Source organism: Gopherus flavomarginatus, chromosome 12 (assembly GCF_025201925.1).
Source record: "Gopherus flavomarginatus isolate rGopFla2 chromosome 12, rGopFla2.mat.asm, whole genome shotgun sequence".
NCBI lineage: Eukaryota > Metazoa > Chordata > Testudines > Testudinidae > Gopherus > Gopherus flavomarginatus.
The window spans coordinates 42,685,777-42,711,030 of record NC_066628.1 but is presented as its reverse complement, the minus strand read 5'-3'; the positions used below and the strand labels follow the sequence as shown (position 1 = coordinate 42,711,030).

General features: G+C 44.0%; 1 protein-coding gene across 1 annotated transcript in view; it reads right to left on the bottom strand.

Moving 5' to 3' along the window:
• Nucleotides 1–1,409: 1,409 nt before the first annotated feature.
• The window catches only part of ANKFN1 (ankyrin repeat and fibronectin type III domain containing 1), a 178,912-nt gene continuing 155,067 nt past the window's right edge, over nt 1,410–25,254 (bottom strand). Inside the window, exons 14-19 of the mRNA XM_050920155.1 lie at nt 23,481–23,647; nt 21,229–21,379; nt 17,809–17,977; nt 12,921–13,087; nt 6,677–6,896; nt 1,410–2,213 (exon numbers count right to left, since the gene is read on the bottom strand). Coding sequence (XP_050776112.1) covers nt 1,414–2,213; nt 6,677–6,896; nt 12,921–13,087; nt 17,809–17,977; nt 21,229–21,379; nt 23,481–23,647 — 1,674 coding nt within the window. The 3' untranslated portion in view covers nt 1,410–1,413. The remainder of the gene's footprint in view (nt 2,214–6,676; nt 6,897–12,920; nt 13,088–17,808; nt 17,978–21,228; nt 21,380–23,480; nt 23,648–25,254) is intronic.

Sequence of the window (25,254 nt, the reverse complement as noted above, 5' to 3'; positions counted from 1 at the left end):
TGTGGAATTTAAAACACTGAAAAGGAGAAGGCTGTGTGTACATGGAATGAAGGAATTTAACCTACAGAAAGGTGGCCTATAAAATTAAACTTCAAGAGCTGCGTAAGGAAAAATAGAAGTCAAATGCTTGTGCAACAGCTGGGGTGGAGGTGTCCCACCCCTTTCATTAATTTCTCCAAGTCTTAAAGATGTATGTAGTAACATGACCCAAGAGTTACACCTCTGATTAGTATGGATTTAGTTTTCTAGGACATCTTCTGGAGGGTGAGAGTACTGTGGGCCTTAATTAGCTGGAAGTGACAAATCAATGGTGGACTTTGATGTGTCCTTAAGAAAATGGGGCATTTCAAGTCATTAATGATATTGATATTTACATCGTGATCAGAGATGGGGACTGAACCAAAATCTTTGATGCAAACTGCCCCTCAATTTTTCCCTAATCGAGCTCAAACTCAGGATTAGTATAATGGTCGAAATCTAAAACCATTGATCCAAACCACCCTGAAGCTTGGAGAGGGTATTTGGAAAAAAAGAAAATGGTCTGGATATGAATTTTTTGGCTTAGATCCACCTCTGATGGCAATCTGAGATTGCCTATAACAAGATGAAATTCTTTCTCATGGTAATTCACCCCCATGGTAAAGAAAGTCCTGTGCCTAGGTATGATTCATTCACTAGTCAGGCCAACTACAGCAAACCCCACCAATACCCTCTGCTCTTCATCTATAAGGATTCTCTCTCATCCAGGGCTGCAGAATAAGTTGGTATTTATGTTCTTTTAAATCGAAGCCTTTGAAACAAAGCATTCAGTGCTAGCAATTGTACTGGGCTATGCCAATGTTTAGAGTTGGCACTGATTTTTTGTGACAGAGACACCAAAATGGCCAGGAGCTGTGGTACCTGTGGCATTTTCATTCACCAGAGCACTCAGCGCTTTACTTGTATACCAACCAAATCCACAAAAAGTGCATGTTGGGAAGTGGAAATATTTATAGCAAAAAAAAAAAAAAGTAATAAAAGCTTAGGACCACATTTCTAAAGTGACTTTAACCAGCTTCCCCCAAATTTTGCAGGCAAAATCATATGTGCCTGAAATTGCATGCCCAGACATTTGTGTGAGTAATTAAGCAAATTTCAATGCCTAACTACCCGATTTGCCACCATGCAGCATTAAGTTAGATGGTAAATGTTTATTATTTACATCTGCAAAATTGCACATGCAAGTGATTTGGCATGCGCTTTTGGGAATACCCATTTAAGGCCAGATCCTCAGCTGGTAAAGTAAGTGGAACGAGATGCCAGTTGAGGATCTGCATTTTAAAGGTTGTTTTGAAAATATGGTCCTAAATTCACAATGCTCACAATGTCATTTTGGGGGCGGTGCGAGGCAGTGCAGTGACCCAGCGCAAACTCCTAAAGTGTGCTACTGAATACTTCAGAGATGGGAGAATTTGATTGATCATCCAAACCCATTTCTTGTCCTGTGGTATCGTGCAAATCTCCATGTTCTACAGACTGCATGCTCAGCATCCAGGGCTTGCCCTCTTCGCCTAATAACGTGGTTTTGTAGGGCTCCACATAGATCCTACGGATATTCGGCTTCGATTCATGGTACTTGCCTTTCCCATCTTCTGGGAGGCTAGAAGCATGAGGTAAGAAAGTGCTCCGAGGACCATCAATGGGGATCCTTATTTGCTCGCTGGAGGTAGGCTCCTGTGATAATTCCGTGGCTCCTGTGAGATGCTGTGTGTACACACCCTCAGAAAGAGAGGCGGGCTGTGTCTCGCTGTGCACTCGCAGCCAGCGATGGTGCCGGCTGAAGTAGTTATAGTGCTGATGTTTCCCTAACTTTTTTTTTTTCCCCAAGAAACTCAACGGCTGCCTGGAGTTGGAAGTCTTGTCCAGGCTTTTTGACGTGAACCCTCCCATGGTCAGACTATTCATGTACTCCGTGCAGTATTCGGCACTGGCATCCAAGTCACTTCCCCCTTTCGGGTCTTCTTTCAAAGTCAGGTGAGGCTTCATATCATGGACCTGGAGGACGTCAGGTGCACTGCCACCCAGACCACCTGTTGCCTGTTGGGATATGTCATGTGAAGATGAATAAACCAAATCCAGTTCTCTGGGGCTCAATGCATCACTAGAATCATAGTCGCTGTCAGTTGGAAGAAATACTTCAGAGCAGCCTTCTTCGTCCGAGCAGGGCTGGGAATCTGAAAATAGAAGTCTCATTAAAACTGAATAACCACTATCATGACACACAGCCCCACTTAAAAGAACTGCTTAATACACTTAATATATTTTCTTAACTTGGGAGCAAAATAATTATCAGACGCGCTTCTGGCAACCTCTGTGTATTTCCACTGTGGAATTTTCCACGGGGCCAGGTGACAGTAGCAAAGAGGAGATGGTTGTGGTGGATTGATGGGCATGCTAGCGAGGAGATAATGTGACAGTAAGAAGCAGGAAGGGAAGAAACGACTAATGAAGTGATGGGAGGTGAGCAAAGGGGAAGAATTGGGGTTGAGATGAAATTTTAAAGTAATCTTGTTTTCTGAGTTTCCAACTGAATTTCATGGAGGCTGAAATTTTGGATATTGAGAAACTATAACCCAAATTCTGTTCTCTGTTAAGCAGTTAATTGATTTACACCTGTGTAATCGAGGGCAGGATGTGACCTTACAGGTCTTTAACAGGTGTGGATAAAAGATATACAGCTGCATGAGCAAAGTCTGACCTTTTGAAGGAATGTTTATCCAAGACCCAAACTGACAAATTGAATCCACATGTGAATTTATTTATCAAAGTTCAGACTGGCTCCTGCACTGATGTCATTGCCATTCTTTTGTCATGGGAGCATCAGGGCCAAGTTCTGCAGTAACGTAAAGAGCAGTGGATGTGACATCATGGGTCCAATTCTCTGCCGCCCTCTGTCGGGGTCATCAGTTACACCAGAACAAAGCAAGCACAGGGTCAGTATGAAATAGTACCCACTACTCACCTTGCTTTGGTGCACATGACCATACACAAAGTACAGGGCAATAATGAATCAGGTCCACCTAGGGGACACATTATGCTCTTAGATACATGGCGCTAATGCTAAGTATCTCCACCTAATCCAAGAGGATTATTCTGCATTTGCACCATGTTATTCAAAGGAGAATTTGGCCTAGAGAGAGCCCATGAAATCAAAGGAGAACATTAATATATAATGGATTAAATCAAAGTCAGAGACACAGGCTTCTATAAAGGCCACAGTTTCCACCCAAATTCTTTGGGCTTTTTTTTCGCTTTTACTCTAATAGGAGCAGATTTATTTGGTTTTCTTGACAGTAGGAAACTGCCATTTAGAAGTAAAAATAAATTATTATGACCAAAAAGGCCGTGGTGGTTGTTCCATGCAGCATCTGCAGCTTTTGTTTCTACCATGTCATTAACTCATTGCTTAATGACAGCTCAGCAGAACAGTGATTTATTTTTTTCCCCAAAGTCTTTATTCTATTAATGAATCAGGCACTGTCATTTAATTTGCTTCCTTTTTTCTGTGCTGCAATCCATTTATTTCATTGATTTAATTTTCCAGCTATTCAGAGCAGCAATAGCAGCCAAGGAAGTGGGTATAACATTTTACTAATTTGCTTCATTTTATACTCTTAAAGGGTCCATCTCAGCTCACTTGGGACACCGAGCCATCTGAAAACAACAATTAAACCCAATGGCTCAAAAAGTCAGCTGCTCTGTCAATACAAAACCAGATGAGCATAGGAAAGAAATAGTGCCAAAAGAGAGTAGTCAAAGGATGAGAGGAAAATATGATCCGAGATGAACATGTAACAATTGACCTCTGAAGTGTTCTTTGATGCCTCTGTGGAACCCTAAACCCTCAGACATGATAAGATACATCCTGGGCTCACTATTCCATGGCTGCTTGTTTTTCATATTTTGCAGTTCACAGGACTTGGTCATCATGGATGAAATTCACCCATGTGCAGCCCAGGCCAGGGATAACGCACCATGTATGTCCTCAGAGACGCAGAGGTCTTGCGTTGGCCATGTGCAAAAGGATGAATTTAATTCCGGAATACTTAGCGTTGATATGGTTGTATATATGTTTCATACGTTGTACAAACATTAATTATTCTTCACAAAAGCCCTATGGGATAGCTACTGTTGGATAATATCTTCACTTTACAGATGCAGAAACTGAGGCAGAGAGACAAAGTGGTTTGCCCACAACCACATAGCAAGTGGCAGAACAGAGAATAGAAACCAAAACTGCCAATGCTGCCATCCCCACAGGCCAGACTACCTCCCAAGCACAGCATCAAATACAGTAAAGTCCGAATATAATGCATGCAGTGGTGTTGGTGGCCTGATATGTACAGGAGGTCAGACTAGGTGAGCTAGTGAGCCTTTCTGGCCTTAAACTCAATGGCTAGGAATGTGGGGCAGCTCAGTGATTAGTATCGACCTGTACGCCAAGATGTGTTTTGCGTATTGGATTCCTGAACTGGAGGATTTGTATGTTGGAGAGGAGCAGACACTTTCAACGCACTCTTTCACACTCATGCACCAGTGACTGCAAGTCATTAATGGGTCTAAATGCCAAATAATGGAGCAACCCTTGCAGGGGCTTTCTCCTAGATGGCCTGGCTGACTGACTGGGCAAAACCAGTCTGAGGCCAAAGGAAATCTTCACAGCTAGGCCCTGCAACAAAAGATGTTGAACAATAAAATATAGAAACTGGGCTCAGGTGCACACAGGGAAGATGGAGCTTTGAGAAAAGGGAATTTCCCTGGTCTGATTTTATAGAGACAGTCCTGATTTTTGGGTCTTTTACTTATATAGGCTCCTATTACCCCCTCCCCATCCCGATTTTTCACACTTGCTGTCTTGTCACTCTATACATAACACAAGAACTAGGGTCACCCAATGAAATTAATAGGCAGCAGGTTTAAAACAAATACAGGAAGTACTTCTTCACACAACACACAGTCAACATGTGGAACTCTTTGGCAAGGCTCATGTTGTTAGGAAGGCATGAGAACTAGATAAGTTCATGGAGGATAGGTCCACCAGTGGCTATTAGCCAGGATGGGCAGGGATGTAACACTATGCTCTGAGTGTCCCTCTGTTCACTAGAAACTGGGAGTGGGTGACAGGGGATGGATCAGAACCCTTTGAAGCACCTGGCAGTGGCCACTGCTAGAAGACAGGATATTGGGCTTGATGGACCATTGGTCTGACTGAGTATGGCTGTTCTTATGAGTTGGGTCTGTTTTATTCCTGTAACTCAAGAAGCAAGCGAGCTTAATTCATCTTGGAATGAAGTATAATGTTAGATGAGACTAATTTTGTTTTTTTTTTTCTATTTGTTGTTTTGAAACCATTTTCTCTAATCCTTTGTTCCATTTACTAATAAACGTACTTGTTTTAAGAAGGCTGTTGGTTTCTATTTCACTGGTCACAGGCTCCTGAAGTGAAGAGATGGAGGTATCCAGTGGGTTTTGCATGAAATAAGCAGTTGGCTTAGACAGGGTGTTGTACCCAGATCCCAGTCGAAGAGTGGGAGAATTGTGAATTCCATCTCAAGACAGGTAAAGGCATGAGGCATGAGTGGGGTGGAGCACTGGTGGAGACTGTACAGGGGCCAGAGGTGCAAACAGGCCCATAACTGACATCAAATCATTTGGCTGCAAGAACAGAACATTGGCATGCTATAGGCCACACTCTGCCCTGTTATAGAAAAATCCCCTAAGTGGGCCAGGAAACTAAGGCTCATCTTGCAAAGTTTCCTTCTCAAGGATGAGGCATTTGAAGAGAGGACAGGTTGTGAGTAAAGCGGCCAGCCCAAACGCATGTAGATAAAAATCTTTGTACCAAACTGTTAGATACTCCAGCTGGGGTTTCAAAAGAAGCCCAAGAGACTGAGGTGCCTAAGTCCCATTAACTTTCTTAGGTCCCTTTGAAAATCCCTGCTTCTATATTGTAATGTGCGTGTGCACACGTGCGCATGTATTTATTGTTTTGTATTGTCTGGTTCACTTCTTGAGGGCACTGTAGAAAATGAGAGTGATAGTGGTTCATTGCGCCCTGAGGCCAAAGGGAGTCCTTCTGCTTACTTCACTGGGCATTGGGTCAGGTCCAAAGGCAGGAACTTGAATGCAGAGAAGGTGATGTCTAGGCTGCCAGCCTGGGGAAGGCATTCCATGTGTGGGGAGAGATGGGGTGTGTGTGTGAAAAAAGAGACCGAGGTGGGCAGGAAAAAAGGAGAAGACTCGGTACCATTGATGGTGAGGGGAAGGGAGAACTGGAGGGAATGATACTGCGGTGACTGGGGAGACTGAGCTAATAGATGGTTTTTCCATCTGTAATTTCTATAATTCTGAGATTATGCTGAGAGTGAACGTTCAAGAAACCCCCCCTAAAAGTAGGTATAGGAAGGCACTGTAATTTGATACCTCTTTCCCCTCAATCTATCTATTAAGCCTGTCAGCTTAAATAATAAATAATAAAGTTACAAATAAAAAAATTAAATCAAATAATTGTTAAAATACCTAAACAGGCATGGAAAAAATATCACAGCCTAGCTCCCAATGTAAATGGGAGATTGAGGGGCCGTCTTGATGATTTTCTACTCAGTTTCACCCAAGGGAATAAAAATCCCTCTCTTACCACTCAGGGCTTTTCTCCTCTGGCTCCTGGTCTCTGGTGAGGGTGGTGGTGATGGAAGACAATCTAGATGAGAGGATGTTGAATTTATTTTCTTCTGATTCTGCTCTTCTGACAGGTCCACAAGCTTTGTTATGAGCAAGCCAGCCACTGGCTGTTTGTACCTGGCATACTGCAGCGCCTCTGTGATCCATCTCATTTCACGCCAGATCTCGTCGATTTGCTTTGGAAGAAAGGAAAAAAGAAAAGACAAACAAAAGCAGTGGGAATTTGCAATCACTCAGTGCTGAAGGTATTGATTTTGGTTTTCTTTAAAAAATATAAAGAAATTACCAGTTCTTTTTACATATTTTTATTTTTTTATTTAATGTTAACCAAAAAGATGTATAGAGCCAGGGTATAAATTTACATAGCGCCATTGACAGAGCATAGAGCGATGGGCCCAAGCAAGGGAGTTCAAATCCAGACCAGCTTCAAGGGGTTTGAGTCCATGTTCAGGCCAGGACCGTGCTTAGGGCTGTCTTGAGGATGACAATTCTGTTTCATGGCAACTCTCAAGGTTTTTAAAGTTTGGTTTGGTTTTGCATTGGAATGAAAACAAGACTTTGGAACATTTTCAGGAAAAGGGAATTATATCAAAATGTCCATCTTTGGATCAACACCTGAGCTTTTCGATCCGGGACATAGACATGAGTGAGCGTGACCTGGTGGTTACAGCAGACGGAGATGTTAGAGACCTAATATAACTGCTGTGCCTGATTCAGAGCAGACTAGTTCATCCCAGGTCATTCTCAAATCAGATAGAGCAGGGACTTAAACGTGGGTCGCCTACATCCCAGGCCAGTGGCCTAACCACTAACTTACAGACAGTCACTCTCTCTCTCACTCCTTCCCCTAAATCAATACATATTGGGGGAGGCCGGAGTCAAGGCTCTGCACAATCTCCATCCATCTGTATGGCAGGGGAGTAGTGGCCTCATGGGGACCTCCACCTATGCAGTGACCTGCAATGTGGGTGGCCCTTGCAGGGGAACAAGAGGGCACATTGGGCAAAGTGTCAATCTTGCCCTCTTTTCAGTGTTGTAGCTGTGTCAGTCTCAGGATATTAGAGAGACAAGGTGGGGGAGGTAATAGTTTTTATTGGACCAACTTCTGTTGGGGAGAGAGACAAGCTTTCAAGTTACGCAGAACTCTGCTTCAGGTCTTGGCAATGCCCAGTAAAAGATATTACCTTACCCACCTTATCTCTCTAAGCTTGCCCTGAACATGGAAAGCCAAATTCCCACTGACTCTCGCCATTCTCAAGAACTCCAATGGGACTACACAGTATTCAAGCCAGCACAGAATCTGACCTATGCTGTTCCTTTATTGATATTACGTTTATGCCCAGAGGTCCTAATCCATCCAGACCAGGGCTCCATTGCGTTAGGCGCTGTACATATAAATATATATATATATAGGGAGACATGATTGCTCCTTGAGGAACATCAACAAGCAGGTGTGACAAATACTCTGCTGGGTTATGGGGATGGCAGCCAGGTTTTTAAAGAACAACACGGTGGTGTAGACTAGCCACCTGCATAATTGGATGAGATTTTTTGTAAAGATATAAATAAATTATAAATATTCATAACAGTAGTAAAGCCTGATGACCATCTTCCTAGCCATTAGCAACTGGCAGTTTCCTATAGGTAGAGCCCTGCATGGATACAAAAATTTGGATCCACCTCTGATCCACAAAAATTAACTTGTATCTGACCCACGAGCTGCACTCCACCTTTTATATGTATTTGCGTCTGCATCCACACTCGTACCAGCACCCTATCTCACTGTTAGAGCCCTGCGCAGATACAAAAATTTGGATCAGCATCCGATCTCTGATCCGCAAAGATGGTAAACAATGCAACTGCATCCGCAGATGCGGATTTCCACAGATATAAAGCAGATCTCCATGGATTTGCAGGGCTCTACCTGTAGGAATCACAGTGGACGTTCAGAAGAAAACTGAAGCATAGGGCAGGATATTGGATTTTCAGTTCCTACTCAAGTCAATGGGAGCTCTCTGGGTGCCTTCAAAGGTTAAATTTGTTCTTTTAACTCACATGACTATTACCAAAAGTTGTGATGTTTCACCAAAAATCTCTGGAGATCCTGTGCTCACATAGGAATTTTTTTTTGTTCCCTGTAGAACTTTTAAAGCACAGAGGGTGGAATCGAAAGCCCACAGAAGTCAAAGGAAAGAGCTCATTGGCTCAGGTCTGTGATCGGTAATGTTCCTCATCAGAGCTGGCAAACAGAGTGAAGTGACAGGTTTGTAAGTTAGATTCCTCTTTTAACAAGAGTGGATCTGCTTCAGCTCTAAGCTGCCTCAGTGTAATATCAGGGGACGGGGGAGAACTCCACAGAAATCAAGGGAGTTCTGCTGGTGAAAAGTAAAATCAAGCCTGCTGTTTCATAAACTCCTGGTGAGAATTTAGAGCACGTGAAAAGTGACAGGCTGGAGAATGAAGCCCTCCATCTATTTACTAAACAGGCACAACACAGATGATAGCCCTTTAACCTTCTCCATCTACTGGGCCGAAGGGCCTCAAAACTGGCCTGAAGGAACCACCTGTAGGGCCAGTTGAGGTGCAGTTCAGTTTCCTTACCCATTAGCTGAGTTCGCTGACAAGGGGCTAATTATTGTGGTGACTGTGTTAACGAAGACCACAGCTGTAGGCTGAGAACTGGACAGAATCCACTATTTCATCATGGCCACTGTTCAGATGTTAGATTTTATTTATTTTTTAATTTTGGTTTCAATAAAAGAAAATACCCATCTCAAAACCTCTAGCACACTGGTTCATTACGCATAGAGGGAAAGCATCTGCACTGGCTCAATACCCCAAAAGCCCCTATAAGCTTTTCTAGTTCGCACCCATTTCATTAATACCAATGGGAGCTGTGCCACAGTTCCATGCACTGAAATCCTCTTGAGGCAATAGGAGGCGTGTGGATAAATCGATAGCAAGATGTGACTTTAAGTGTCTACGCAGAGAGGAAAGTGGGCACCTTTTAATATGAAGAATGTCTTTTGACAGTGGAACTGAGTAGTTATTTTTAATTGATGTAAGTGCTTTGACAACTGAATAGGTGCTGCTGCAGCCATTTGAAGGGATGTAGCTATGGTGCTGGTGCAATATCCCTGTGATGCAGGTCCCTTTCCAGAGCTTCACGTGGACTGCCACATCTCTTCCAGTGCAGCCTACTTCACATAAAGCAGGACTGAGTCCTAAGGGATAGCACTCAAGCTGCTTAAATGGACATGCCTTGAAGCCCCACTAGCCAACTTTCTGCAGTGATGCCAAGAACAATGGGGGAGCTGGTCAGTGAAAGGGTCTGAATGATAAAATGAAGTAACTTGTGCTGAATTGGGAGTCGGTGAGTGGTACCTTCCATGCCGGGGGTATGGAATGGGGCTTCAGTGGAGAAATCAATTAATAGGAGGCTGCAAATGAAGATTGCTTAGGGCCTGCAATTCAACACATCCTCTCTTTTGGTTGCCCTTCTTGCTTAACCTCCAATTCTGCCCCGTTGTTGTGTAAGTGGCACACTGAGTGCCACAACAGTGCAAATTGCACCCATCGGGCCTAATTCTCCATTGCCCTGCCCCTTGTGCTGTCATCGCCACCAACACAACGTGAGGGCACAGAGTGTACAATGCTACCCTAGGATTTTGCCGATGTTTGGCATTGGTGCAAATGGCAACACAAGGCACCTGGCGATGGAGAATTAGGCCCATTGTGTTACTTGCATCACTCTCTATGGCACCCCAGAATTCTACCCTGAGCCCTTTGTGCCAGGCCCATTCTCTTACACCAGATCAGGATTGTTTCCCAAGTTGCAGAGAAGCAGCAAGCAGTACATACAATAAGAATAAAGGGCATATTCTGGCTCCACTGAAGTCAATGATTGTTTTGCCACTGACTTCAATGGGACTGGAATGTCACCCCAAGTGTAACGAGAGGTGGTTCAGAGGATTCTTCAGAAGTGGATCTTTTCACCTATTTTACCTCAAACTGTGGAGAAATAAAGGGACTTGACAAGATAATCGCATCTCATTTCAAGGTCTCAGTGTAACTCCAAAAGGTCGATGTGATTGGTCGATAAGCTAGCACACTCTTCACCCGTTTGGCTTGGAGGAATCTAGATTTCCATTCCATAACTCATCTCCTAGCTGCATGCAGGAGAGAGAATATTTCAACTAAAACATAAAGCCAATCGGTTTTCTCCCCAATACCATTATAAGGTTTCTCCAGGGATACTTGGCCAATCATTTTTAACGAGCTATGCTTCTTATACAGTTTGAGAGTACTTGAAGCATTTCAGTATATAAATTATAACTTAATTGCAATTTCAGCTTCATTGCTGGAGAATATGCCTCCACATTTCTTCTTACTAACATGCTGGTTTAGACTCCAAGTACCTTATCTGCTATTTTTTATTTTTCTTCTTGGCTGCCCTCTGACTCCTTTTCAGAGCTGCGTTTATATAGACTCCTTTGCTCTTTACAATGTTTGGTTTGTGTAGTAACTTCAACACTGTCTTAGATCTGGGATCACACAAATGCTCTTGCGGTTTTGTGGTCGCCACTGAAGATTGCAGTATGTGGTGGGCTGAGATGTTTTCGCCAAAAGGTGGAATACAGCTGGTTTTCATTTGAGAGGAAAACTGACAAGGCTAATACGTTTTCACAATAATTCAGTACAAAACACGGAGGTTTAAAGTACTCTCCTGATTTTTCTGAGGAATATATATGTGAACTGAGACACCCTAGAGGACCAGGGACAGTTTCTGCATCTATAGCTCTCCCTGCAATTTTATACATACACAGTGGTCTCTTTGGAGATGCTTTGGAACTTAGTTTTACTGCACATGGGGTGGCACGTCTCACTTTGCTGCCACTTGGCAACTGCTTCTCCCCCCGCCGCACCCAAATCCCTTGCCACGCCCATGCTCAGAAAAGCCAAATTGGTCCTAATGCTTGAGACCTGCTAGTGCTCCTGGGTGAATTTCACCCTTCATGTAAAAGACATACATTCCCCCAGCAGCTCCAGAAGGTTTCATGCACTAGGACCAATTTGTAAAAGCAGCAAAGAGTCCTGTGGCACCTTTTAGACTAACAGAAGTTTTGGAGCATGAGCTTTCGTGGGTGAATACCCACTTCATCGGATGCATCACCCACGAAAGCTCATGCTCCAGAACGTCTGTTAGTCTATAAGGTGCCACAGGATTCTTTGCTGCTTTTACAGATCCAGACTAACACAGCTACCCCTCTGATACTTGGGACCAATTTGGCTCTTCTAAGTGTGAGAGTGTGGAAGGACTTGGGGAGAAAGCAGTTTTACAGTGGGAGCACAATGAGATATGCCACCATGTATGAAGTACCACTAAGCTCCAAGGCAGCTCCAAAGAGGCTACTGCAAAGGTGGATTTGACTGCACGACAAGGATCAGCAGAGACATGGTCAGCTGATCCATAATTATGTAGATTTAAGTGGCCACAAATCTGTACAGAGGGGGTGAACAGTTTTGTTGGCCCATATTCCAACTGGAGAAGGCTTGAGTTGCAGAAGAGTAAGGGCTGTACAGCTGATCTGTGCCCTGTTCTGTAGATGGACCGCATCCATAAATGCTTTGTGGAAGAGTCATAAGTTTCAACTAAGGAGTATTAGTTACCAAAATGGTTTACAAGAGTCACCCTGGTGTAAAGGGCCCCTATCACACAGATAACCCTCGTCTCACTGGTTCTTTGTGTTGTTACTGCATCACATTGTCTTCAGATCATTTTTATTGACAATGATCTATTCCTATAGCATGTGCCCTCAAGATAACTTTCATTTTTTTTCTTTGTAACCTGCCAATGAGAAATAAATGTGTGTCCCTGAATAAGAGAGAAGATATGAGCCAGACTAATGCCCTGTGCTTGTCACTGGCTTCCCTCACATGGAGGGGAGTCAGTTCTATAACTCAAACGGAGACATTTCTTTGTAACATTCTAGTGTAACTGTCATTTGATTTTGTCCATACAAAAAATCTCTTTTACATAAGCAACCATCAGAGAACTTGTGCTCTGGGTTTGGAATTCCATAAAAATCAAAACGTTGACACCACTGGTCTTTTTACGATGTCTACAAATAATTCTCCTTTTAGATTCCAAATTATAGACCTTAAACATCTCTTTGGCCTACTCAGAAACAGACGGTTACCTGTATATAGTCTAAAACTTGCTGGTGTCTTTGTTTGGCAGCAGCAACTTCCCCGTCTGAAATTGCTTCCCTTAGGGACTGCTGAGTTTTCAGAGAGTCCAGCTCTATGACAGCAGAAAGGCGGCAATACAGACTAAAAAATTTCTCCTTGTAACAGCAAAAATGAACTGTGAAAATGACAGAGAAAAAAAAAATTAGTGTTACATTCTGCTCCTGAAATCCTTACCTTCTTGAACACACATTTTAATTAGACAATTATTAAAATTCTTGATGGAACATGTTCAACCAGAAATAAATAATAAAGACCTGATTCTCTTCTCACTTGATGTCTGGGTTTCAAAGATGTTTGTTCTGGTGTAACTGATTTTGAGCCCTACCTGACCTGCTATTTTTGCCAGGTTGTCTATCCTTGTAGCTTTCCAGAGGTGTCGCTTAACAGCGCAATATCACCAGCAACGTCTCGGTCTTCCAGGCATTTGCCAGGTACCCATGCTGTACCATTGTCTGTTTGGCTAATATGCTTCATTATCCAGCCTACGGCTATGCCAAACAACAATGGAGAGAAAATGCAGCCCTGTTTTACACCAGCGTCCACAAAGAACTGCTCAATAGTCAGAAATCAGGACCTGCAGCTCAGCCAGACTCTGGGCAACCTAATGAATGTGGTGACACTATCTGATTGGTTGGAAGAGTCGGCAAACCTGCTCTTAGGCCTAGCCGCAGCAATGGTTAGGTGGCTGCTCAAAGCATTTGCCCACAGCTGTGATAGCTCCTGTGTCTGCTTGTTCCCAGCCCTGCTCCTGCCTTGCCTCACTTTGGGTAACTCAGCCTTGACCTGCAGCTCTGGTTTCTGACTTTGGCTCTGGCGCCTGGCCTACGACGCCTGACTCCTGCTCTAACCACTGGGCATGGCCGCCCACATCCTGATCACTGACAGTTATTCACCCTTGCAGAGAATGTCACGTCTCTATCTGTGGCCTTGATGATGTTGATGACTTTAACTTTAGTCCTCCAATGCCTTCCCACAATTCTCCTCATCTGCCCAAAAAGGACATACAAATTCACCCACAATTTACTGAGAGAGAATTCGGAGAGCTTACTGCAGTGCAAAGAACCATGGGCGATGTCCCTACGAGTCCCAGTGCCATGCAGGAGTGAGTGTGGACACAGCAGTTTGAGCAGGCCAGTTCGAGCAACGCTAACCTGAGGGCAGTAATTAAAGTGTCTATCACGGCAGTTACATACCCTGTATTTCAGGAAATGCCACAATTTGGGCAGAACAATTATGCTTTTCTGAGGTCTTTCTCACAATCCATCCCCTGAAAACTCAGGCATAGGGAGAAAGAAGGGAACCCAGAATATAACCTCTTGCTTACTGGGAACCTGGTACTGCCCCTACAAATTGTTAGAGGACATCAAGTTTCCTTGGTACTTTACTAAACTCGGTCATAGAGCACATACCTTGGAATGGCAGTGAGGTACTTTTTGTCTTGTTACGGAATGGTTTGTTAATTATTTGGCAGGGGGCTTGTTGTGCCTGTAGGGGTAGTTGTGCCTGTATTCCAATCAAAAATAGAAATGAAAAAATCCCACCCCATATCTTTCTCTCTTTTGCACACCATATGACAGAACAAATAGGAAATCAAACTACGACAACTTTGTTCATCGAACAATAGAGGTCTAATCTGAACCCAAGAACCCCAGAAAATGGAGAGTCAAAGACAGAATTCTCCGCTCTGCTGTGTCCCCTCATTGTGCCTAGATATTGCCAAGATCTAGTCCGAACAGTGTGTGGTCTTACAGCATATATGCCGTATGTGCTGCCCTCTTGAGTGAATTACAGCCGTGGTTTCAGCTTCAGTGCTGAAGTTTCTAGCCTTTGTGGTTTTAAGGCAGAGCCTTTAATGTTACTTTAACAAATGTTACTTCAACATAGTCTTTTGTGGTTTTGCAATTATATATTTGGTAGCCACCAGCTAATGGGGAATGGAAGCTTCTAATATTTTCGATGTGAAACACAGCCATTTTATAGAATGTTGGGGAGACGTATGTAATAAATCAGAGAGAACGTGTCATCTGCTTTCGGCCACAGGATTCGTTACTTTTTTATTCAAAGAGTAAAATTTAGCATTCATTGTTATTCTCTCCACTGTATTACACATGCTTATCACCGGAGCCTCGCTAGGCAGCGAGGAGTGGGCCCAGAACACCACAGGAATGATCACCATTTCCCTACTGCAGGCAGCAAGCTGTCCCAGCTACGCTGCCTCACTCTGGTCTATGACTAACCTATGGTGTGCGCAAGGGGCAAGATTCATTCCTGACCAGGACTTATGCACCACACAGTGAGGTTTAAATGGTGCACAGGCCCTCTGCCCAGGGGGGAATTTCAGCCAACGTGAATGCACTTATGCAAATCGAGTTCATTTCTCCCCTCTCATATGGGCAACATGATCTGTACCCAGAGCCTGACTGTACATCCTGAGTTACCCTCCCCTTACCTGTCTAATCTGTTATTTTACCACAACATTGACTCCAATGGCATTTTAGAATACTGCCTAGGAAATAACACAGCTGTGCATCCCCCTGGAAAAGAACACAGCTCCACCCTAGTCAAAACAGCAGTGAGTAGGCCACTCTGCATCTGAACTGACTCAGCTTTAGCAAAGGCAGAACTGAATCCACGAGGAAGAATGGTCCAGTAGTTAGAGCCCTAGCCTAGCACTGGGGAGACTTCCTATGTGACCCTGGGCAAGCTAATTAGCCTAGCTTGGCCTCAGTTTCCATCTGCAAAATGGGGCTAAAATTTCTTGTCTAGTGAGGATAAATATATTAACGATTGTGAGGTGCTGGGATAAGAACCCAAAACAGATTTAATTGAGGATTCAACTGAATTACAGAGGATAACACACCTGTGACTTGAAAACTTGATTTCTTTATTTCAGAATCACAAGTAGCATAAAGTGTAATCCCAGGACATCCTGCCCTCTTATAGTTCAATCAGTTGCATTCTCACACTTGTTGCCTTCTGCTGCTTTCTTACAAGACCCTTGTCTGTACAGGACTAGACTCAAAAGCATGACCCTATTCACACCCACTATATATTTGAATGAAAACAGAGAAATTGAACCTGGGATATTTGTTTCATGACTATATTCTATCTTGCAGCTAATGGTGTGTTCATAAATCTCTACCTTCAAACTTGCCAATGTGTGGCTCGAACCACTAAGAAATGGGACAAATGACCAAAATGTGGAACATGCGTGATTTGTTGTGTGTTGCACCGTAAGCAACATTCATGTTTTTTGATGTATAAATTTTCACCACTAAATCAGTTCTGTGGCCTGGTAGAAGTTCAGTGAGGGGAAGGAGGCCTGTTACAGAGTGAAATCTGGTTTACTTGACTCACTCAGGGGGAAAACGTCCTTTAAAACAATTTTATATTTAAAAATGGGTCTCTGTTTCTGGGCCAAACAGGCAACAACGTTCAGGGGTTCCAACGTTTGGAACCAGTGTTCTTACCCCAGCTCCTGGGAGGTTTGGGAGAAAGAGTCCCTGCCTGGGTTTCTCATGGGATACCAGGTTCAGAAAGGGCTATGGAGGAAGGGGAGGTCTCTGTGCAATTACCCCCCAAACAGACCATGCTTCAGGCTTAGCTTTTCGTGTACCTGGGATTCCCTTTTCCAAACCTCCCATAGCCTCCTGCTATCCAGTTTCTTCTTCCCTATCACACTCAGTTCATGCTGCCTCCCCACCTGCCCCATACACAATTCCTAATGCAGCCCCCCCTTCCCAGTTAATACCAGCTCCCCGTCCCCCTGCACACACAACTGATCTAGCCCCTATTGATCAGTGAATGCAGCCTGAAGGACACACAATTATGAAGCCTTTCTACCCCCACCACCATGAATGCGCTTTCCTGCCCTTCCCTATCTTGGGGTGGCAGCTTTTGCTGGGGTTCAGGGAATGCCCATTGCTGCTCCTTTCTCCCTTTCCCCTCCAGGGAGATTGAGCAGAAGGAGGAAACAGAAAGAGGTTTCCCCCCTGTCTTTCCTCCAGCAAATGTATCAGGCTCAGTAGCTGCCTCTCTTATCCCCGCTCTGAAATCTACAGTGAGATCCTCTGGGCTGCTCCCATCCTCGGCCCCTCTCCGCTCCATGGAGGGAACTGAGAGAAAGGTGTGTCAGGAACATCTTTTCCTTCCCCGTCAGTCAGCCAGGAGACCCCACTCTGTGGAATGCCACCCCAGCATGCACTGCAGTGGGACAGGGAGGTTGAACTGGCTGTGATGCAGGATTCTTCGTCTCCTCACCATGGGGATTTTGCTGCATTCCTACACTAGCATTGGGACCTTTGGTGTTTCAGGATGAAAAGCAAAGAGATGGGCCTGACGTGTGAAATCTAGCTCTGAACATCTTTAAAGCACTGGGGTCTCAGGCCCTGAGTAGGATCATCTATAGCAATAATTCTGCACTATAAAACTGCTAGATCTGTCCATTGACCTAGTTCTTCTCCACGATGATGCCAACCTCACTTCAGAATAAAGACATTTTTGTGGCTGCCCTCAGAATATCAGCTTTGGCATCTTACGAGCAGTATAACCCCCCGCCCCTGCATCCTCCTCCTCCTCCATAATAGACCAGGGCTTATGCTTGATAACTGTGGGCTTTTGCTCTATGCTTTGCATTTTAATAATGACGGCTACAGTATATACTCCAGCCGCTATGCTCCTTCTATAACTTGTACACAGTTATAGGTAGTGTTGTTGCCAAAGCCATCATGTGATTTATTCACTCTCCACTGGGACAAGGGGGAAAACAGATACAACTTTGTGATTTTATTATAAGGAGTCTGGGTTAATATTTCTAGGTGAAACAAGCTACTATACCGAGTTCAAACATCTGAAGAGGGAGGTTAAGAAATCCTGAATGTGGGGTGTAAGGATTATTCTGTCCTGGGGCAGTGCAGACGTCGTCTGAGGCGGGGAGCAGGAGAAGAAAGGAGACATTGTGACCCAGTTCCAACACCTCCTGTGTATACAGACGGAAGTGCTTAGCCTGCAGAGGGACACGTGCGGGAAAAGAAGTGGGAGAGAGTTACAACATGGCACTTATATAAACAACACCCCAAATGATATAAAACTTTAAAGCAAACGTGCACAACATCAAGCTCGGAATTTTTATAAAACATAAATATTAGGGGGACATAAACACGGGTTAATGTCGCTACATAAAATCAGGCTTTAAAGCTGTAATGTTTCACATTAAAAAAAACTCCCCACACAAACAACCCCCCTGAAAACAACATTTATGTTTCTTATTAGGCAGAAAATGGTCACATGCCCTATGCTTTTCAAGATTATGATTGTATAATTATGTGAAAACATGAAAATGGATTCAATTAAAAACCTTTAAGATTCAATTTAGGACTAGTTAAGAGAAATATGCGACTACTCCCCCACCCCTACCCGACACAGGACTGAAAAGATTTAGCAAGTGCTGTATGAAGGGAAATCGGCACAAATAGTAGTTGGATGAAGGCTGTTGTGTAGCTGCCGTGTAAAACGCTGTCTTTGTGTTTGGTATTCGTACAGCGCCTGCTACAAGGGACTCCTGGGCCACGACTGGATCTCCTAGGTGCTACCACAATACAAATAAATTAAATTCCTTAATCCACAATTACGGTCCTGATTCAGCCAAGTATTTAAACACATGATTTAAGGATATGTTTAAGTGCTTCATTGATTGGTGATGGAGCTCAGCATGTGCTGAAGTGTGTGGTTGAATTGGGGCCTAAGGAACAAATTGCATTCTGACTGAGGCCACGTCCAGACTAGGGGAGGAAAATCGATCTTAGATACGCAACTTCAGCTACGTGAATAACGTAGCTGAAGTCAAATTTCTAAGATCGAGTTACTCACCCGTCCAGACGGCACGGGATCGATATCCGCGGCTCTCCGTGTCGATTCCGGAACTCTGTTCGGGTTGATGGAGTTCCGGAATCGATGTAAGCGCGCTCGGGGATCGATACATCGCGTCCAGACTAGACGTGATATATCGATCCCCGAGCAATCGATTTTAACCAGCCGATACAGCGGGTTAGTCTGGACGTGGGCTGACACTCTGCCCAGTCCCCACTGCCTTCAGCAGAACTCCATTAGTTTTTAGAAGACATGAATAATTTGGCATGAGCACTCCAGTCCTGCCTGGGGACCCCCTAGCACAGAGCTCTGGATAGGCTTCTGAAATTGGATGGAGTGGCCGCAAATCTGCAGCACGAGGCACGGCTCACTTGCAGGTTTAAACTAGTGTAAATGGTGAATTCCCTGTAACTTGAAGTCTTTAAACCATGATTTGAGGACTTCAGTAACTCAGCCAGAGGTCAGGGGTCTAATACAGGAGTGGGTAGGTGAGGTTCTGTGCGCAATGTGCAGGAGGTAAGACTAGTTGATCATGATGGTCCCTTCTGACCTTAAAGTCTGCGAGAAAATCTTAATTTTGGATGTACTTAGGTCTTATTGGGATTTTGCATGGGCACAGGGTCTGAGTAGGGCCTAAACCCAGCCCTTCAGTATTAAGAAAAAGTTTCATTGAAAAATTGGACTTGATTCATTAACACTAAGGCCACTTTACACCTCTCTGAAGTGTAAAGAGACCTTAAAATGAGTATACCAATAATATAGTTCCACCGCAAGGCCTCTTTTACATTGCCGGAACAGGTAAAGTGACCTTCCTGCGAATAAGAATTAGGCTCACGGTTTTTAATTTTTTTCTTGCATTACAGCCACAGCTTGGCTTCTCTCTTAATCTTTTCTATCCTTCCTCCAGCAAATTCTTTACCTGTTCAGATTTGTTTTATTCTGCAGTTTGCCATAGAGCCAGATTCTGATACCCTCACTCACCATGAGTAGGATAGTGCTAGACAAGTAGCCTCACTAAAGTCAGGGCGAATTCTTGTGTGAGCAACTGCTCACAAGTGTAAGTAAAGGGTAGGCAGTCTGGTCCATAGTAACTGTGCATCTGCTGCTATCTTGGTCAATTTACCAGGGATTGAATTGGAGACCTAAAGGAACGAGCAACTATAGCCTAAGTTAAAGATCCAGAGTCTCTCGCAGGGGCTGTACCAGACACATATCTCCTATGACTTGGGCGCAATTGGATAAATGTCTTTTGTTGTATAACCACAGCAAATTCCTACTTCATGCAGCGATGTGTGAGTGAAACATAAATTATAAACACACTATAGGCTTGTTTAATGGCCTATGTGAAATACATTTGCGTGGGGACTCAGTCCAGTTCCAGCTGGACAGGTCTCCACTACTACAGCCCTAATGGGCATTTTTAATGGCAGCATCAGCAGAGGCCAAGGATTGAATGGGCAACGAAGACTCACCTATGCTCTCACCTCAACTGGTGATAGCTCAGTTGAGACACTGTGTGAAATCCTGGCCCCAGTGAAGTCAATGGCAGTAGAAGGGGTGAGGAACAGCTCAGTGGTTTGAGCATTGGTCTGCTAAACTCAGGATTGTGAGGTCAATCCTTGAGGGGGCTACTTAGGGATCTGGGGCAAAATCAGTACTTGTCCCTGCCTAGTGAAGGCAGGGGGCTGGACTCAATGACCTTTTGGGGTCCCTTCCAGTTCTATGAGATAGGTATATCGCCATATATTTAGGGAAGCTTGCACTGCTCCTGCCTATGATATCCCTGTCTATGATATCAGTCTCCAGAGCAGTCTATCTGGAAGACTGAAGCTACATTTTCAGAAGCACCAAATTTCCATGGGATGTCAAAGAATTTACTCAACAGTACACTTGGGGCCAAATTTTCAACTGATCTTCTTATAAGTGCTTACAATATCTGCATGTGCACCTACAGGAATTTGCAAATTCCCCATGGCCACAGGCAAATACATATTTGCCTTTGCAAGTTGGATAAAGGCACACCTTACTGCTTGATGTGTGTGCAAAAGTGCCTGTTTGACCATGCACGCAGTTGCACAAATACAAAGGCATGCACCTGCAAATGCAAATGAGGAAGACTACTGAAAAATTGGCCCTGTTGATTGAGTGTTTTAGTTCCATATATTCATAGACTCCAGGAAAGCACACTATCCTAAAGGTGATTTTTACCAGTTGATATTGCCAACACACTTAAAATAATCCTAGTTAAACTCTTTCTGATTGCTTTGCTTTTGCAACTCTAATATGTAATCACCAGTAGAAATATATACAGTTTTTAGATTTCATTCATGTTCCCAAGAACCAGGTGAAAAAAAAAATAAAGGTGATAAATACCACAAAGTTTAATACCTGTCGCAGAGGTAGATTGATCTGTTTGAGGAGAGCTTTCACTGCCATCTGGAGCTCATAGAAGAACAACCAAGTAGGGCAGTCTGAAGCATGATCCACACTTTCCACCGATTCCAAGCCAGAAAGCATTTGGAGCCATTCCCACTCATCTCTGTATGTTGAGTTAAAATTAGAAATATAACAAAAGGTTCAGTGCACAAGGAAGAATTTACAGTATGTGCATTTGGGATCTGTTGAGGGTTTAATCCTAAAATAGTCAAATGTTCTAAAATGATGCAGTCCTGCTTGTTTGTGGTTAAAAAAACAACCTAAAAAGGTTTCCTGTTTAATTTTTCTAGCACATGTACATCATGCTGACCATTTCTTGCTAACATCTGAAAATCAACTGCCTTCAAAATATTTCAGCAAGGTTTTTTCTTTGACAAGAACTCCATTCCATGTCTTTTAAAATGTATGTTGGTCTATAACTGCTTTTACTAGTGAGTTCTACATCTTATCTGCTGCAGACATCTCCGGTACTGAATGCAGCCAATGAACTGGATTCAGCTCTAGAGCAGATAAGCATAGGAATGGCACTACTGGATCAAACCCATAGTCCATCTAGTCCAGTATCCTATCTCTGATAGCGACCAGCATTGGATGCTTCAGGAGAAGGTGCAGGAAACCCCACAATAATGGGGTAATCTGGCCCCATACGAAGGTCTGAGCCTAATTCCTAATAGTAGAGATTGATTTAAACCCTGAGGCATGAGGTTTTGTATCCCTTCCAAACTACTGTTAAGAGATCCAAGAATACACCAACCAGCAGCCCATCTCCACAAGAATCAGAAGGAAGCACTGGACATATTTGGTACATGTACTCTGGATGCCAACACAGTCTCCCACATGAAGCTGTCAAGTGCAAACCATCTGGTGTGAGGAAACGAGAATGCCCAAGAGATAATTTAAGAAGAATCCTTAGAATTGGGCAGAACAGTCAAGCTCCATAGCACAGAGCAGATGGAAGCAACAGCAAATGACAGCGGGGAATAGAGGAGAATAGTTTCTGCCCTGTTTACTAGGGGAAGGATGTAATGTAATGTAAAATTGTTGTTAGTATTAACTGTTATAACACTGGATAGTCTTGTTATCCATATAAATGTCCAGCCCATATTTGAATCTTGCCAAGTTCTTGGCTGGTTGATGGAACCACGTGGGCTAACAAAGAAACAAAACAAACAGAGGAAGAAAGAAAATGCACTGATGCACTGCCCCAGGGGTGGGGAGTGTGGAGAAAGAACCAGGAAGAATGTGCTGACCCAACACAGAGAGCACCCAGAGCTGACAGCATCTGAATAAATGTGTTTTTTCAGTCATCATCTATTTTATTGTTTAGGGGCAGGAGGAGGTTAGAAACTAGGTATCAGACTATATTTTAAAGTGACTTAACGCCCTCTTAGGCCCTGATCCATCCCCCACTGAAGGTCAATGAGAAGACTCCCATTGGATCAGGCCTTTAGGTCCTGCTCCTACCATCAGAGTCATACTGACCCAGACAGAGCCCCAGGATTGGGGTCTTTGGGCCTGAGCCATATCCCAGTGAAACTGATGGGATTTTCAACCAGTATGGGCTTTGGATCAGGCCCTCTGTATACCAGATAGATGGACGTAAGCATGTGCACATTTGAGGTCAATATGGAGCTCTATGGTACACAGCTTGTGCCAAACATAGTTGACAATTATACCTGCGCAACCAACAATACATTTAATGCGGTTATGACTGAGAGTAGAATTTAGCTCTAAATGTTAACAAGTAACGTGATGGATGGTCGATAAGGGGCATACAGTAGAATTCATAAACTAAATAAATATTATACTCCATGGGCTCTGCAAGGTGGTGAGTGCTCTGGTCCTGAACCAGCAAAGCACTTAAGCACATGCTTAACTTTAGGCGGGTGTGCAGTCCCCTGACTTCAATGCCTCAGTGCTTGAATTCTTTGTTATCTTAGGGCCAGAGTGCTCAATGCTTTGTAGGTTGCAAATCTCTGAGTTCACTTTACTTCTCTTTATTCAATGTTATGCAATTACTGACAGCACTTTTGTGACCATAAGCATTAATCATTAGTTATCTGCCTCTTCTGTTTCTGTTTATAAAGTAGATTTCATATTTGGTGCCCACATAAACTGAGCATATTTTCACACACTTGGCACTTGAGTTATTCAAGTTTGATCAACTGTCTAAAACGAACGAGTATTTAAAAAAAATCACTTACTTGGAAACATTGCTGTTGTCTCGAATTTTAACATGACACAGAATGTTGGGCAGTTTTTGCAGTACAAGGACTTTGATTTGATCTACGGAGCTGCAGAGTTTCAGGTAACCCAGATACAAGCCAGGAGGGAGGCGCTGCTGGCTTCTTCTGTGATAGGAAAGCGTGTCCTGTTCGAACAGAAACATTCCTACATATAAATGCCTATTTTCCCCCAGATAAGAAGAGAGGTCGGATAATGGTTTTTTAGCAAGTCTTTTGCTTTAAAGGTGTCCTGAACCCAGTAATACATGTAAGCATATGCTCAACTCTAGGCACATCAGCAATCCTCTTGCAGTTAGGAATGTTCAGCTTCAGGGCCGCCCAGAGGATTCAGGGGGCCTGGGTTCTTCAGCAGTGGGGGGCCCCCCGCTTCTGCGGTAATTCGGTGGCGAGGGAGCCTTCTGCTCCGGGACCCGCTGCTGAAGTGCCCTGAAGACCCGTGGCGGGGACTCCCCCTCGCCGAATTACCGCCAAAGACCCGGCACTTCGGCGACTGGTCCTGCTTTGGCGGTAATTCGGTGATGGGGGAGACTTCCGCTCTGGAACCCTCCACCGAAGTGCCCCGAAGACCCGTGGCGGGGGCCCTCCACCGCCAAATTACCGCCAAAGACCCGGCACTTCGGCGATGGGTCCCGCTTTGGTGGTAATTCGGCAGTGGGGGGGTGGAAGGACCCCCGCCGCCGAAGACCCAGAGCAGAAGAAGCTCCAGCGACCCAGACCCCGCTAGAGTTTTCCGGGGCCCCCAGAGCGAGTGAAGGACCCTGCTCCAGGGGCCCAGAAAAACTCTTGTGGGGGCCCCTGCAGGGCCTGGGGCAAATTGCCCCACTTGCCCCCCCCCAGGCGGCCCTGTTCAGCTTGATGCACTGAGGCTACTTGTGCTTAAAGTTAAGCATGTGCTTAAATGTTTTGGTGGATCAGGTGCTCAGAGTGCTCAGCACCTTGTAGGAGTCAGCTGTAAAACAGTAACTATGCAAAAGTAAGAAGCATGTTGCAGTCCTAAAGCAAAATTCTCCTCTCTGATCTGTGCTCAGGGCTTTTTAATGCGCAGCGTAAGTCTCCAGTGAACTCCTTCTACAGCTACTAACATCAATGGGGACTTTTCTGCATGCACCAGGTTGTCAAGTATAGTACCAAAGTAAAATTTATTGTCAAATGAATCACTATATTTTCAACACAATGAACATTATCGTCAAAAAGAGCTTGGAAAGGACTGGCACCAATGTTCTATTTGCTGTAGTTAGCAGACATTAACAGGGCTATGTATAGCATTCTCCAAAGACTACCTTAATAAATGAAGTTGACTGTCATCCTGAGTAATGTGTCCCTCTGCAATGAGTAAGGATTAGGCCACCTGGCCCTCTGCCTTCACCCTTGGAACCATCACATTGTCTGCCAGTGCTATGCTTGGCTCTAACTAGTGCAATTAGATCTTCATTTTCATGAGCACTTCATGAACAAAATACCCACATGATGATTCAACATGTAATACAAGAAAGGGAGGGCATTACACAGGAATGTGCAAACCATTAGGGGGAAATTTTTCCACTAGGATCTCTGTGGAAACCTGATCGGACCTGTATTTTGCGTTTCCTGATATAAAAACTTTTGCCCAGATTGGGCTTTTTTTGTACTGTATATAATACAGTACGTCGAGCACAGATCAAGTATGTTTTATTGTCGTTTGGAAATCTTTTAATTTACCCCAAACCTTGCAATGTGTATGTATGATTACCCG